The sequence below is a fragment of the Tachysurus vachellii genome, chromosome 13 (genome assembly GCF_030014155.1).
Source record: "Tachysurus vachellii isolate PV-2020 chromosome 13, HZAU_Pvac_v1, whole genome shotgun sequence".
In the NCBI taxonomy this organism is placed as follows: domain Eukaryota; kingdom Metazoa; phylum Chordata; class Actinopteri; order Siluriformes; family Bagridae; genus Tachysurus; species Tachysurus vachellii.
This window is the reverse complement of record NC_083472.1, coordinates 2,660,001-2,677,487: the sequence shown is the minus strand read 5'-3', so window position 1 is coordinate 2,677,487 and position 17,487 is coordinate 2,660,001. Positions and strand designations below refer to the sequence as shown.

Here is a 17,487-nt window from a genome sequence, read left to right as displayed (position 1 = left end):
ACCAGCATAGTTTCCATCACAACAGGTATGATTGTGTGCGTGTGTGTGTGTGTGTGTGTGTGTGTGTGTGTGTGTGTGTGTTTGAGTATACAGGGGCGAGAACAATCCAGACAAAATAAAAACAAAAACAGATCATTAGACAAAATAATCTCCAAAAAATAGAAGTAAAAAAAGGTCATGTATTTCACAATCTTTGTTAGCTAACATGAAAGGATTTTAAAATATTTTAGTTTATATTCACAAATATCCATAATGTTCACTGCTAGACAGATATCCCAAGCTAACCTGACACGAATTCTGAGAGAATTATAACTTTATCACTTATTCTAACTTATTCCAATTTATCTATCTGATATTTTCCTCAGAGGATTTTTAAGTCATGTTAAATGTTTTCATGAATGTAAATGTAATCATTACCTCTTAGCTAGAAGGCTAACATGGGTTAAAATTTTGCAAAAGGCTTTTAAGATTTATTCTTAGATGTTTACGTTTACATACGTTACGTTTACGATGTTTATGTTCTGTAAAGCTGCTTCGAGACAATGTCAATTGTAAAAAGCGCTATACAAATAAACTTGAATTGAATTGAATTGAATGTTTACACCATTTATACCACTAATGGTAGCTAACTAACTAGCATGAGTTAGTCTAGCCAAACTTCCATTCGTATCATTTTTTTAAATTGCATTCATAAATGTTTATGTTCTGTACTGCGTATATGCTATAGATGCCTATTGACAGGATAACATATATTTTAAAAAACATAATATTTCTATTCGAGAGGACATTTCATCTAACGTGAGCTAATCTAAAATGGTTATCACTAAACATTCTGAGGTCATTTTTGTAAACGGTACTGCTAATGGTACCAAATGGCTTAAGCAAACTTTACAAGATTTCACAGAAGATTATCCAGGCTAATTTTACGTACGTAAGTTTTACTCTTGATACCAGGTAGACTAAAAAACAAAAGTTGCAGTGTACGTTAGCTGCAATTAATCAACTAGCACTGACCAAACTACTGTGTTTCACCGACAAGAAGTCCAAACCTGAAACGGCTCGATTTGGATGATCCAGGCACGGTGAGGGTTTTGAGGTTGGGGTCCTGTGGGGTGATGATCTGGGGCATGTGGTGGGAAGTTCTCCCACATTGCTCATTGTCTGAGTCCATATCTTCCACATTTACGGCTGGGTGAACGCTCATTCTGGAGCTAGCTGCAGGAGGAACAGCAGTAACAGTAACACATCCTTATGAAAATCAACCCTAGGTTAGATTCATAAAGAGCAAGCTGAGGAATAATTTTATACAGTGTATAAACATTATATATATGTATACATGGTATAGCTAGAAAGTGCAAAAATCCACACAAACACAATTACAAAGGACCACCAAAAGGATCACCTGATGGTCTGGCGGAAGTGGCTTCATCCTCTGCATTAAAGGTGGGGTTGGAGAGGCCTGAGAACGTATGGGATGGGCTGATGGGGGGCAGACGGGGATAGAAGGGGACATTGGGCAAATCCAGCACAGAACCAGGTGAGGAAGGGGACGGGGTACGGGAGATGTGAATGGGGGACTGGCGGACCAGATGGTCCAGCTCCAGGTCCAGACTTTGCTGCTGCTGCTGAGGTTTAGGCATCATTTTGAGGTCTGACGCTGCTCAGACGGTGAAGACTGGTGTAGCACTGACGAGGAATGCTGGACAAGTATTGAGGAAGGTTGATTAGGTGATCTGGAATATTGGATAAGCGCTGAGGCAAGCTGGAGAAGTGTTGAGCAAAATCAGGTAGCTTCTCAGGATGTTTGGGAAGTCCGTTGGGAAACCTGCAGGAAAATCTTTCAGGGAAAGTGGGAAGTTTCTGGGGGAAGGAAGGGAAGTGCTCAGGAAGCTTGGAGACACGCTGGGAAATACGCTGGGGAATTTCTGTGATTTGTTGAGGTAGCTGGTTGAGTCTGGTAGGCAAATGGGGGAAGTGTTGGGTGATCTGCGATAGTCGAGAGGGCAGTTTAGGTACGGAGGGCACTTGAGGTGGGGTGATATTGTTCTCTTTCAGCAGCTGATTGAAACGGTCGAGGCAAACTGGAGCATATGGAATACGCATGAAGCAGGCCTTCAGCGCATCACATCTGGAAGGAACTGAAAGCAGAATGGCAAGTCATTAGCTTTCATTCGTTTATTGATTTAGTAAGTAGGATCAGTGCCAAGGTCAGAATGGGCCCAGAGGCAGGACTGCACCTTGAGAGGGACACCAATCCCTTCAATGACATATACTTATTCACTCGCTGCCTCTTTTTTATTTTTATACTTGTCTAATTAAATAAACAAATAAAAAATGCTGAACATTAATGGATTGTTGAATTGATGGCATTATGTTGATCTGGTAGTAATAAAGTGACCATATGTTCTCACCTTGTAGGTTTCCTCCAGGTTGTCCAGATCACCCCAAAACGTATCATAATGTCGAGTATGTAGTCTATATAACGCCCGATACAGATAAAAAGACACTGGGTGCTCTATATCGCTTTATAGAGTACTGATATACTGATATTAGTTTATTTTACACTACAGAATCTAGAATATTGTCCATTGTGTATTCTAAATATATGTGAGAGTGTAGGATATGTGCATGTGATGGATGGTTGTATTTATGCCTCAGGACTAAGTAGTTACTGAACACAATGAGTGAGAGTTCAGTGCTTAGGACGTTGGACTACTGATCGGACAGTCGTGTGTTCTAAGAACTGCATAGCTTCTACTACTGCTGGGCGCTTGAGCAGGGCCCTTAACCATCAACTGCTCAGTTCTATAAATGAGATGTATGTAAGAGACTAAGATGATAAGAACGTCTGTCAAATGTCATAAATATAAAATGTAAATTGTAAAATTTATGAACATTGTTAAACAGTGTTTTATTTTTTTTTAAACACGAACACCTTTTGCGACTCGCAAACCTTTCTAACAGTTCCACTTAGCCCATTGAAAATCATTTCACTGTATACGGACTCTATACATTTATTATACACTAGACTGTAGTTATAATATAATCTACATATTTTATATATCACATAAAAAAGCCTTACCATAAGTTCCCTCTTCATTTAACATGCGATTGTCCTGAAAGCAGAAAAAGTAGCGAGTTAGAAAGAGACAGATGTTTAAAACAGATCTGCAACGAGAGACTTCAGCACGATACACTTAAAGAACGAGAGAAAAACTCAAAAAAACTTCCAGGTTTCTGAAGTGCAAACAGAACAGAAGGTTCAGATTAAGATGTAAAGTTTAGAGATCCGGTGTTTTATTGTATGGATACAGATGTTTTCTTTTTTCTCCTGATGAACATGTAACTAAATGTTTTTAATGGACATATAAGGAGACACAACTGTGTGAGTGAAGGGTGTGGAAAGATATATTAGGTAATTATGGCACATAATGTTTTGTCAAGTTTTTCATGCATTCATTCATTTTCTACCGCTTATCCGAACTACCTCGGGTCACGGGGAGCCTGTGCCTATCTCTGGCGTCATCGGGCATCAAGGCAGGATACACCCTGGACGGAGTGCCAACCCATCACAGGGCACACACACACTCTCATTCACTCACACACTGACACACTACGGACAACTTTCCAGAGATGCCAATCAACCTACCATGCATGTCTTTGGACCGGGGAGGAAACCGGAGTACCCGGAGGAAACCCCCGAGGCACAGGGAGAACATGCAAACTCCACACACACAAGGTGGAGGCGGGAATCAAACCCCGACCCTGGAGGTGTGAGGCAAACGTGCTAACCACTAAACCACCGTGCCCCCCTTTGTCAAGTTTTTACTAAGTGCAATTAAAAAGTTAACTTAGAAACTAATTAATTATAAAGACTTATTTTTAACTTATTGTATAATAATAAGATAATTGTATAATGTGTAAGATAATAATTGTGTAAGATAATAATTGTATAATACTATATAATAATAAGATTTATGTACACCATCATCTGAGATCATCCTGTTGGAAAACTGACAATAGTAGACAATATGTCTATGCTTAAGCTTTTAAAGAAGCCATTTTTTGTACTTTTTAGAGTCTGTAGGTTGAAGGGGGCGGAGCTAATTTATGGTCCATAAATTAAAATAATGTACGCAATGCTGATTAGTTAAAAAAACGGCAATATTACGGCTCCTTGATATGTTGAAAATTGTATGATTGTTATGTGTGTTATGAAACACATTAATATATTATAAATTGCACCTTTAATTTGTAAAAACTTTTAAACACTAGCTCTAAAATAATCATGATGGATTCTGATGTGTTCTACTGATATATTTCACATATGACGGTAACAACGAAGCCTTTTCAGAAGATAAGCGTCACATGATAGTCAGATGTGTGATAGCGCTTCAGTTCTCATCTCCAGGTACAAGCACAAATCCTCACCTGGGTGACGTTCTGTTTCACACCGGCTCCGTCACATGACCTCGGCTGCCGAGTGATTGGCTCTGGCTCTGATTCTGCCTCTGATGAGTCATCAGACTCTTCTTCTTCCTCCTCTTCTTCTTCTGGCTCTTCAGTTGGAAAGGCTTCTGGTCTAACAGGTTCAGGAGAAGCAGATGGCTCTTCTACACGATCTTCATCTTCTAATTCTTCCTCTGCCTCTTGTGGGTCTTCTACCGGGCCTTCAGCCTCCTGGGTGAACTTCTCGACTGGAGATAGTTCCTGACACCTGTTGCATACAGTACACACACACACACACACACACACACACACACACATAATGTGGACATCTATTCATGTTCCATATCAGAATATTATATTAATATTAACAAAAAAACGCAAAAACAATTTTTTTTTGTCAGAGAAGCTTCAAAGCTGTAAAATAATTCAACTAAAGACAATTAAGAAGTGAAAGAATCAAATCTTCAACATATGAACTCACTGTTAAATCCTGTGGTATCTCTTTAACACAAGATCTGCAGGAATAAAAGCGCCTAATGCCACTTTATCTTCATTATCATGAATATGCATTTGATTAACGGATAAATATTAGTTCATTTTGTGCTCGGAGTGTTTTCCGAAGCTTGATGCTTGAAGCTCCGCCATCCTGCGCGTAAACAAGCAGCTCGATGCTCGACTGGTTACCAGGCAACCGTCGTTGCTATGGGATGCGGTTGCTGTGGTGACTGTTGACCAGGCTACCTTTTGCATCACACGTATTTAAAAAAATATTTTTTTAAATTTTATTATTATAATTATTATAAACATTTAAAAAAAAAACTATACATTAAAAGTCGCTGATATTGAAATATTAGACGCATACGGTTTAGTGTAAGATGTAAAATATGGACTAGTAGCTACACCATGTCGCCAGCAGAGGGCGCAGAAGAGTCATAAACTAATTACATACAACTCTGATAAACAGGGTGTATAAATACCACCCCACATGTTCTACTGCACTGAATGACAACGGAGTAATAATTTGCATGTGTGATTTAGCCTTTCTTTCTCAACAGGATTTAATGGAGATGTGCTGGGTTGCCAGGTTTTAAGGTTTCCATCAAAAGTGGGGTATTTTCGAATAGAATTAATTTCAGATATGTTGAGTATAAAATCATAACAATAAATAAATCAATAAATGTGAGTTGATAACATCAATACACCTGGTAAGTCCTGTAGAGTTGTTTTATTTGGGGGGATTCGTGGAAGTGTGGCACTTTTGATGAAGTCTGGGTGAGTAACAGACTAGTGTTAATTTCGTCACCTATTTTTAATTTAGTCTTAGTCTTAGTCTTGTGCCAAATGTCCTTGTTAGTTTTAGTCATATTTAGTCATTCACATATCTTTTTTTGTTAGTCAAGTTTTAGTCGACTAAAAGTCTCGTCATTTTAGTCTAGTTTTAGTCAAAAGAAAACTCAAGGTATCTTAGTCAAGTTTTAGTCGACTAAAAGTCTTTTAATTTTAGTCTAGTTTTAGTCAAAAAATTGTAGTCTTTTTTTAAAATAACACATTATTACTGAGATTATTACTGATAAACATTTCAGTAAAAAAGTGTTTCACATGTTTCACTCGAACTTGACCGCACATCACATTTTTTACTTTATTGATACTGCTTTTAATCGTAATGTAAAGACCGGTCATCGGGACATAAGCTGTCATGTACAATAAAAGAGCCTGCGCAGGGACAGGAAATATAATTTAACACAAAAAGCCTGACTAGACCAGGGGTGGACTTGTGCTCAGGAGTGTTTTTTTTTATTGAGCGGCGTGTGGACGAATTCTTTCTACGCACACACTAAACAGCGCGAAGCCGCGAACTTGTTGTGAATATTTTAAAGGCGTAACAGCTGATGAAAAAGCAGAGACAATTGTAGATGAAAATGAAGAGAGATTTTATCTTAGTTTTTATTTTATACAAAACATTTTCGTCTCGTCTTTTTTCGTCAACAATAATGCGTGTTAATTTAGTCTTAGTCAGCGTTTTTGGACAGTGGTGCAGTCTTGTCATCGTCTCGTCTTAGTCGTGAAAAAAAAGGTTGTTGACGAACATATTTCGTCTCGTCTGACGAAATTAACACTATAACAGACAGAACACTACAGCGTGCTGTTATATGTAAAGGTTATGAATTTGTGCCCTCACTCTGTGCTTTTACTGTGTAAAATTTCGGGTTCTTTCTCCTCGTCCTTCAGCTCCTGCAACCTGAAACATCAACTCAAAGTTAGAAGATCGGGTGGAGGAAAGTTATTTCAAATCTCAGCATGTCACACGGTACACACGAGTGTTTATCTGTCATATAAAACATTTCTTGAACTCAAATACACTACGCCCACAGAAGTCTTTTGTTGGGGGGTTTATCTTGGGGGGACTTCCAGCTAGTCCTGGTTTTAGATTTCAAAGTAGCAAAGTGTTACTTAGCTTAGCTTACTTTCATGCACACACACACACACACACACACACACACACACACACACACACACACACACATTTACATTTCCAGCATTTAGCAGACACACTTATCCAGAGCGACTTACATTTAATCTCATTTTATACAACAGATCAATTGAGGGTTAAGGGCCTTGCTCAGGGGCCCAGCAGTGGCAGCTTGGTGGACCTGGGATTTAAACTCTCAACCTACCAAACAGTAGTCCAACACCTTAACCACTAAGCCACCACATCCCCCATATATATATACTGTTTATGTGTGTGTGTGTGTGTGTGTGTGTGATTACTCTGGCTCAGCCTCTTCCTCCACCTCCAGGATTGGTGTGTGTACGGTCACTCGGGCTCCTGCCAGCTCTCTGACAGTCACCTCTGCTGCGTGTCTTGCCACCTTCTCAGCCATCCTCGCCATCTCCAAACGCTCCTGTCGCAACCTGCACACACACACACACACACACACACACACACACACACACACACACATTTCAGTTGTATGAGGAACTCTTCAGGTCCAGTCCATTAATTTGTTAATACAGAACTTTGTAGGTTCTAGCATGTTCAAGGAAGCTCTGTGTTTTTTGTTTTTACATTTCTTTACATCTTTTTTTTTGATAAAGGATGTATGCAAAACTAACTTCATGGTAACAAACATACATTTAATGTGCAACGAGTGTCATAAAACATCCTAACAACAGAAATATGAAGTGCTTCTGTAGATGTCTTTCAGCAGTATGAAGCATATTTTTAAAAATTTCCAGAACACAAAGTGAGACACCAACCGTTCCTCCAAAGTTGCCATGGCGATATCCTCCGCTTCTCTCTTGATGCTCTCGATGAAGGATGTCCATCGTCCGGTTTGTGTCTCGACGTCTTCCTGATTCAGAGATGACGTTGGTGCTGATGGACTCAAGGTTTCTGGATCCGATCGGTCTTCCGGATCTGCTCGTTTAGGGGAAGACGGATGCTCAGAAATGTTCTTCTGGTCCAGGTACTGGTCCTGATCCTGGACATCTTCTGCGTTGACATCCTCAAGGACCAGGTCTGTGGAATTTGGCCTAGAGTGGACAGCTGGAAATATGCAGAAGATACCTTATATGAATTTGCTGCCAAGTCTAACCTGTTTAAGTTTGTTTATGTTTTTTTTAATATGTAAAATATCTGAATATATATGAATAAGTCAATAACAGACTCGGAAAAATGACTGACTGTAAATAAGTGCTGATGCCAGAGACGCGTTCCATTATAAATAATATAAATAAACATACTCTCCTTAGAATAAACTTTACCTTCTGACCAATCAGAATCCAGCACAGCATTGAACAGCACTGTGGTATAATTATAATTTATACTATTTAATAACATATAAATAACTTACTCATGTACATCACATTACAGAATGTTTCGAGACCAAACAAGAGCGTTATTGGCCAACCTCAGGACAGATCTAATATACATGAAGTTCTACTATTTAGGAAAGAGATATTTCAGTACATATCTGTGCCTTTGCTTGTTTTAAGCTTGGCGCTGTCAGATCTTTAAAAGTTTTCACTCGATTTCACTTTTTCACTGTTTGGCCCTTAGCTATATTGCCATAAACTACCCCCTAGAGCAGGGGTGTCAAACTCAGGCCCGCGGTGTTATTATATTTGGCCCACGGGATCATATCAAATGTACATTTCAGCTGGCTAGCCGCATGCTCCGCTAATATTACATATCCCAGAATGCCTTGCCACTGTATTGACGCTTAGTCACGAACAGCAAGCGCCCCTCATTCTCTGTTGACAGTCAACAACCGTGCTACAGTCCCGTCGGGCAAGTTAACTTCACCCTCCAGAAAAATGGCCAAATGAAAGATGGACAATAAGAGCTTTCAAGACAGCTGGGAGGCAGATTATCTGTTCACGAATATAAAGAACAGACCTGTTTGTCTTGTGGGCGGAGCTAACGTGTCGGGTCACGGGGAGTGTAACGTGTAACGTAAGGATAAGACATAAGAAGACACTAGTCGAAAAGTTGGATTTTCACTGAATGAAATGATTATTTTTGGTTGTTTTGTTGTTGGTTTTGAAAAAGATCCACTTCAAAAAGGAACTTAAAATGATCCAGTGAGAGGCATCATTTATTTATTTATTTAAATAAGAAATGAACCACTGATGTGTCTTTTATTTCAATTTTAATTTCTAAATTAAATGTTTGTAATATCAAGCTCTGGTTGTTCCAAATCCTGTGTTCAAGCAAAACTAAAGTTTGTTTCCGTATGAAAAAGGTTGAACATTAGATATCAGTTGCAGTTCATTTTTCAATAAATATTCAGTTTGGGAGGGGCACGGTGACTTAGTGGTTAACACGTTCGCCTCACACCTCCAGGGTTGGGGGTTCGATTCCCGCCTCCGCCTTGTGTGTGTGGAGTTTGCATGTTCTCCCCGTGCCTCGGGGGTTTCCTCCGGGTACTCCGGTTTCCTCCCACGGTCCAAAGACATGCATGGTAGGTTGATTGGCATCTCTGGAAAATTGTCCGTAGTGTGTGATTGTGTGAGTGAATGAGAGTGTGTGTGTGTGTGCCCTGTGATGGGTTGGCACTCCGTCCAGGGTGTATCCTGCCTTGATCCCCGATGATGCCTGAGATAGGCACAGGCTCCCCGTGACCCGAGGTAGTTCGGATAAGCGGTAGAAGATGAGTGAGTGAGTATTCAGTTTGGCCCGTGACTTTATCTCAGTTTTATATTTTGGCCCACTGTGAATTTGAGTTTAACACCCCTGCTCTAGGGTGTCACCCTGGTAGATAAAATGTATGGAATGTGCCTTATGCCCTTATGGTAGACAAAATCTATTGAAAGTGCCCTATAGGGTGTCATTATGGCATAGAATAATATGATGAGAAACCTGGTGATCATCTGTATGGAAAAATGTGCCCTATAGGGTAGTAGAAAAACACAAGTTCCCTTCAGTTGACACTATATTTTTTCCATAGTCCATACTGTGTGTGTGTGTGTGTGTGTGTGTGTGCATGCGTTGAGGAGCCTCTCCTCTGAAATAGGAGAAGATGAACTGCTAGAACATAGGTCCCACTCACACACTCACACAGACACAAACACACACACACAAACACACAGACACACGCACGCACACACAGATACACACACACACGCACGCACACACAGACACAGACACACACACACGCACACACACACAAACAGACACACACGCACACACACGCACACACAGACACACACAGACACACACACACAGAGACACACACACACTTACTGTTTGGTTTCCAGTTACACAGATTGTAATCTCGGATAGTCGTTTGTGTCGTTATTTACTCTGTTATGGTATGAGGAACTGAAATCAGTTTGCGTGTAAAGTGTGAATGAAGAGACTTGTGAAAAATCAGACAACAAGATACATACCATGTTGTGTAACCGTTTCTGCTACAACCTGAGAAAAAGAAAACAAGATAGAAACAAGAGGTTAAAATGATGCATGAGTTAAAAAATAATGACATTTATTTAAAAAGCACACACTGACTCTTTCTACTTTACTCTCTACATTATTCATTTATTCACACATATTTAGATTATTATAGTTTCAGGATATAACATGGTGAAGTGCACTTTAAATTGGATCAGATTAAAGTCACTTATTTTTTTTCTTCATAGCAAAACAAAGGACACAAACGTCAAACCCAAGAAACGTTTCGTCCGATCAGCTGCGATTACAGTTAAACGGAATAACGTGTGAAAACATTTGCTTTAAAGCAGTGCTGGGATCTGACTCACCCCATAATCCTCTTTGCTTCTTATAACAGGCTGGGGCAAGGCCAAGCCGAGACCGTGAGTGATCCAGCCCATCATGCTGGGAACGATAAAGACACGGACCGAGGCATCGTCACACAGAACACACATAAAACAAGCTCCTCGACAGATTCTTAGCTAACATCTGACTGTTAACTTACTTGACTTTAGGCTCGACTTCTGTCAGGCTGGTTACCGATTCAGGGGGAGGTGAGAACACTGTGACAGAAGAGAACGATAAACATGGCCTTTAATTCAACAGACGTAATTCTATCAAATTCGCATACACAAGAACTCGAGGTGGTTAAATAAAATTCTACAAATTAAAATAGTTTCATTTTTAACACAAATCTGAAACAGCAGCACTGCAAATCCACAGGTTTATATTATTACGCTCGTTCTAGTACGTTATTGTTTCTAGAAGTCTGGTGATAAACTAATTCATTCATTCATCTTCTACCGCTTATCCGAACTACCTCGGGTCACGGGGAGCCTGTGCCTATCTCAGGCATCATCGGGCATCAAGGCAGGATACACCCTGGACGGAGTGCCAACCCATCACAGGGCACACACACACACACTCTCATTCACTAACGCAATTACACACTACGGAAAATTTTCCAGAGATGCCAATCAACCTACCATGCATGTCTTTGGACCGGGGGAGGAAACCGGAGTACCCGGAGGAAACCCCCGAGGCACGGGGAGAACATGCAAACTCCACACACACAAGGCGGAGGCGGGAATCGAACCCCGACCCTGGAGGTGTGAGGTGAACGTGCTAACCGCTAAGCTAAGCAAATGCAGCTTTACAGAAATATACAGTAGAAACGTAAGGAAAATAATAAAGTTCTGAATTTATTTAATATTTATCCCCAACATTTATCCCAACTAATATAGAGCACAATTAAGATTTAACACTTAACGACCCACCACAACGACCACATGGTCAAAACAGTTGACTAAATTATCCTCTTGGGTGCTGCAAATAAAATGCAGGAAAATGTACTGAAATGCCCAAATGGCAAACAGAAAAATGATGAAATGTCATCTAGGTTGGTGTTACAGTGGAGAATATGTGATGCACTGCCTGATAAAGGTCCCCTACGTACAAGAAGACACTAACTGTGGAGAAACTGCCCCCTAGGTGCTCCTCTGTATGAGAAAACATGCCCTATAGGTTCTATTCATTTTGGGTAACAGGTATAGAAATTGCTATCTTCCTGCAGCAGATAATTCGTATGATTTCGGATAAGTACCTTTATCTGAGCAGCGTGATGATCTTTGGGAGCCGGTTTCTGAGTGGTCTGGTGGACGGGGCATGCGGTACGGAAGAGCGCTTTGGAACCCGGTCTTTATCCACTGTACCACTCCACTGATAAAAGAAGAAAGAGGGAGAAAGCGATTTGCGTCTAAGACGAAGTCGAGATCAGTTAGTGAGATCAGACTCTTATGTTCAGGATGTCGATGAGACTCCAGTTCCAGTTCATTTACTCGAGCTTTTTGATAGTTCTGTGATAGATCAAGAAACTGCTCTACCACTTGGTTGCCACACAAGGATGAAGGAACGTGTAGAAGATTGTCATGATGGCTTGGACCATGGGGTTTGTTTGTCTTGTGGTCTCGTGCCATGTGCTTTAGCTCCGCTTGATCTTTATACTGTTTCCACCTCTTGCTAATTACTGTACGTTTTTAAGATTAGGTAGAATTTACCTACCTAAGATTGAGTGCAAGAAAGAGTAATCGTGAGATACTATGAGCTTCAAGCTGAACATTTAAGGCTTAGAAAAGCCTGATATTTAGAAAGCAGAATATTTTCCCCCTCAGCTAAATTACATTCTTCTCTTAAATGGATTTAAATGCATGTAAAAATAAAAATGGGATGCTCTCGCTCTTTCACTCTCTCGCTCTCCTGTGTCAATCACAGCTATGCTAGCCAATCATATGCATCTGTGAGATGCATGTACTGTATGAAGAAGAGGACAGAAAGCTGCCTTCATGTGCTTCATGGAAAGAGCATCCTAAACTTCACCTGTAGTACGATTAGCAGGCCATGAAGACTCATTTTATGCTCATCCTTGGACTCATTTCATATAACTAGCTACACTCTCAAGCTCTTCACTGTAATAATCACAAAGTCACACATATAAGATGCTTCACATCTAAAATATCATAATTCAGCAGTCTACATGCATGTAGCTCACCCCGGTGGGACCTGAGGAGAACGATGTGCTTCAGACACCTCGTCCTCAGAGATCATCTCCACCACTGGAACATTAGGAAGAGGCTCTGCATCTGATGACGGAACAGGCAGAGAGACGATTTTAATAAAAACTCTACCATTTGATCAGTATTACAGCGATGACGGCTGAACAGACACCCACCTGGAAGTTCTTTAATATCATAAACCTGGAATGAAAAATAAATTTGTTTAAGATTTCTATTAGACAAATAAGAGGAAACATCTTTCTGGAATTACATGAGCTTTCTGGCATAAAAAATTGTATATATATATATATATATATATATATATATATATATATATATATATATATATATATATATATATATATATATACACACATTATAAATACGCACACACACACACACACACACACACACACACACACACACACACACACGTACATATATATATATATATATATAAACACATTATAAATACTCACACACACACACACACACACATATATATATATATATATATATATACACACATTATAAATACGCACACACACACACACACACATATATATATATATATATACACACATTATAAATACGCACACACACACACACACACACACACATATATATATATATATATACACACATTATAAATACGCACACACACACACACACACATACATATATATATATATATATACACACATTATAAATACGCACACACACACACACACACACACACACACACACACACACATATATATATATATATATATATATATATATATATATACACACACACACACACACACACACACACACACACACACACACACACACACACATATATATATATATATATATATATATATATATATACATACAGTCCAGTACATTTTAAAGCAAAAAAAGGTCCTACTGTCACTCCAATATCTATTACTTAAAACTGAAATTGATAAAATATCTGAATACAACACACATTTTCAGGGGAAAGCAAAAGTACCCTAGTCGGTTTTCTGTTTTTACTAGTCGTGAAATGCGACCACATCTTCATCAAACACAATGTGCTTATGCTAATAACACACAAACAGAAAGTTTGCCAACATTCTTAAAAAGTCTGGTGTGAATTTCTTTTTTCAGGTCTTTCTACAGCATCTCAGGTTAAGGAGATGGCTGGACTGGACTTTCTTTCATTTTTTTTTAAAGCATTCTCTTTGTTCTGTATTTACGTTGACGTTTAGGCTCACACAGCTTCTAATGAGCACACGGTCACTCTGATATTGTTCTGTAAGTTATCTTGATGTACATCCTGAAAATGATAAAAAGTGGTCCAGACCCTGCATTTTCATGTGGTTCCTTTTTTACACCATACGTAATGCTGTAGTTCTTCCCAACCAACTCACCCATCGGTCCACAGAACAATTTTCCAGCAGCATTTTGGAATGTCAAGGTGGTCTTTGGCAATCTTTAAGTGTGCAGCAATGTTTTATTTGGAAAGCAGCAGCTTTCTTCATGGTGTCCTGCCATCGACATCATGCCTGCGTAATGTTTTCCGTATAGCAGACTCGTGTTATGTTAACCAATTCTAGTGCGGCCTTTAGCTGCCAGTCTAGGATTCTTTTTGTTGATTGTTGATGGCCACATCTTGAGACAGTAGACAGAGCACTAAATCATATCCATTTATAGACAATTTGATGAATATATAAGCGCTTTGAGATTACTTTGGAATCATTTTTCAGCTTTATGTAACTCCACAACTCTTGATTGTTGGTCTTGCTTCACAAGAGCAGATGCTTCACATCAGCAGATGCTTCTTGGACGGCGAACACAAAATGATTCAGTGCTTTTTATAGTTAAAATAACAAACATTCTACAATCTTGTCTCATTAGCTGGACGCCAGGTTTCCAACTTTTCCATGTCAATAGCTTAGGGCTTTACGTACTTACTTTTTTCCAACCCATATTGTGAATATTTCAATGATATATATTTAATATGTCCAAGAAAGAGGGAGCATGGTGGCTTAGTGGTTAGCAGGTTCTCCTCACACCTCCAGGGTTGGGGGTTGGATTCCCACCTCCACCTTGTGTGTGTGGAGTTTGCATGTTCTCCCCGTGCCTCGGGGGTTTCCTCCGGGTACTCCGGTTTCCTCCCACGGTCCAAAGACATGCATGGTAGGTTGATTGGCATCTCTGGAAAATTGTCCGTAGTGTGTGAGTGCGTGAGTGAATGAGAGAGTGTGTGTGCCCTGCGATGGGTTGGCACTCCGTCCAGGGTGTATCCTGCCTTGATGCCCGATGATGCCTGAGATAGGCACAGGCTCCCCGTGACCCGAGGTAGTTCGGATAAGTGGTAGAAAATGAATGAACGAATGAATGAATGAAAGATACCATCATTAAGGTCTTATTAGTTAAAACAGATTGTGTTTGATGATTACAGGAACTTAGATGAAGATAATAAACATGCCTCTGTATTTTCTTCATCAGGTTTCTCGCCCTTCTCCATGTATTTGGTTTCAGGCTGTGGGACGACCTTCTCGATTCCCCCCGAGATCCAGCCAATGACTCCTGGTCTGTTGGAGGTTGTGCATCGTTGATTAGTTTCCCAGTAACTACCTATAATGTCCTATATTTCTTTTGTATCACAGCATTTGCCAATGATGTTTGTACAAATTTCTGTTAACAAATAGCATGTTATACTTTTATATCCATGTATACTTACTTTTTATGATGTGAAACCTCCATGGCACAAGTTTCTCTAGTGTCTTTAATCTTTTTTTTCTCTCCCTGTTAAAAAGTACTGACACTGGAGACTCCTTCCATGAGTGTTTAAGATCATCTACTTATAGTAAAAGTGACCAGATCAACAATAACACACTTTTTTCACTGATGTAGCTTTGACCTAAAAAATCCTGGTGACTATAGAAATGATCATGTATAAGAACAGGCGCGTTCATAGAAAGCAGGTGTCATAGAAAATTAATCAACACCAACCAGCATGGAGGTACACTATATAGCCAAAAGTATGCGCACCCTGACCCTCACACAGTGGCCTCTGCCATTATAATCAGCCTCACTCTCATCTTCTCAGAAGATTTCCGCTAGATGTTGGAATGTAGCGGTGTGGATTTGTGTTCCTTCATTCAGCTACAGAGCATTAGTGAGATCAGACTCTGATGTTCAGGATGTCGATGAGACTCCAGTTCATCCCAAAGGTGTTCAGTGGGGTTGAATCAGAGTCAGGGCTCTGTGCAGGACACTCAAGATTTTACTCCAACCTTCACCTACAGTACACACCATGTCTTTATGAAGCTTTGTGCACAGAGGCATTGTCATGCTGGAGCATGGTTTTGGCTCAACCTCTTTATGTCTCAATAACTTAAAACCACATAGAGGTGTTGTGGTTAGGGGTGCACATACTTTTGTCCATGTCCATATGTCTATAAAAAACAAGTTCATCCTACCTGTCTGAATCTTCATCTTGATGTGACTGTACAACATAGACATATAGAACAGGGAGTTAGGATGATTTTTAGTAACTTTCACTGGTTTCACTGGTTTGCTAGCTAGGATTAATAGTTCACAGTGAAGGGAAAACCTTGACCTCGGCGATGGCGGCTCTGTGGAGGGTCGGGCTTCTGGTAGGTTGTGGCAGGGCACTCACGAAACCATTAGACAGCCAGTTCAGCAACCCACTCTGAACACTGCAGATTTACAGATTCACATTTTTATAACTGATGACTGAGATTCAGTGTTCAGTTAAAGGCAGACTTGGTGTGTTGTAGTTTCAGAGTAGAAATAGTACAGAAAATTAATGTTTATATATATATATATAAATATCGTCGCTGTCGGGCGGAAACCTCGTATGTCTAAATTTTGTCAATTTCATATTTTTTCACATATGGATGCTATTGGTCAGTCCCCACGTGGGTCTGTTATTTTTACAAGTTATTAACCAATCTAAAGTCTTGAAAATAGCTTGAGCGCAAATCTCATAACTCCATTGGACACTTCAACTGTCCACCTCTTCCTCACTCCGCGGGAGAGCTTCACGGCATATTTCTCCTCAAGAAGAGTCGCAACGAATCAACACGTCTTCTGAGGTAAATGTCTTCAAAACACTGGGCTCAAAGAAAAAAAAAATCTTGACCCCCGCTAGTTCTGGTGCTCGTCTGAGGACAGGAATTTAGCGCAAGACAATCCACTGCAACGCGGACTAAACCCTGTGCACTGCAGATAAGGTACGGCGTTTTGTTTAATTTCCTGAAAAATAATGGTTTTGGAGATACGAGGATTCCGCCTGACAGCGACGATATATACTTTTAAATGTAGGAACTTACAATTATCTAAAGTTTCACTGGTATATTAGCTAGTGGTATCAATGCTAGACTTTCCTGACATTAGCAAAGAAAACAGGCTAACTGTTATGTGGCCATGTCAAAATTAGCAAATTAGCCAAACACAACACAGCTTTATTTATAGTTAATACTTTCAATCAAGTTAACATTAACGCCATTGATTTATACAAGTCTACACTTATTAATATGTAATGTATTTCAA

General features: G+C 39.8%; 1 protein-coding gene across 1 annotated transcript in view; it reads right to left on the bottom strand.

Annotated features, from left to right (window-relative positions):
• The window catches only part of LOC132856372 (cyclic nucleotide-gated cation channel beta-1-like), a 34,953-nt gene that overhangs the window by 12,023 nt on the left and 5,443 nt on the right, over positions 1-17,487 (bottom strand). The window contains 17 exon segments of the mRNA XM_060885948.1: positions 1,050-1,215; positions 1,403-1,642; positions 1,644-2,138; positions 3,083-3,116; positions 4,432-4,717; positions 6,629-6,688; positions 7,219-7,362; positions 7,708-7,996; positions 10,342-10,369; positions 10,711-10,786; positions 10,887-10,944; positions 11,985-12,100; positions 12,930-13,020; positions 13,110-13,134; positions 15,395-15,500; positions 16,392-16,417; positions 16,532-16,631. Of these exon segments, the coding sequence (XP_060741931.1) occupies positions 1,050-1,215; positions 1,403-1,642; positions 1,644-2,138; positions 3,083-3,116; positions 4,432-4,717; positions 6,629-6,688; positions 7,219-7,362; positions 7,708-7,996; positions 10,342-10,369; positions 10,711-10,786; positions 10,887-10,944; positions 11,985-12,100; positions 12,930-13,020; positions 13,110-13,134; positions 15,395-15,500; positions 16,392-16,417; positions 16,532-16,631 (2,340 nt within the window).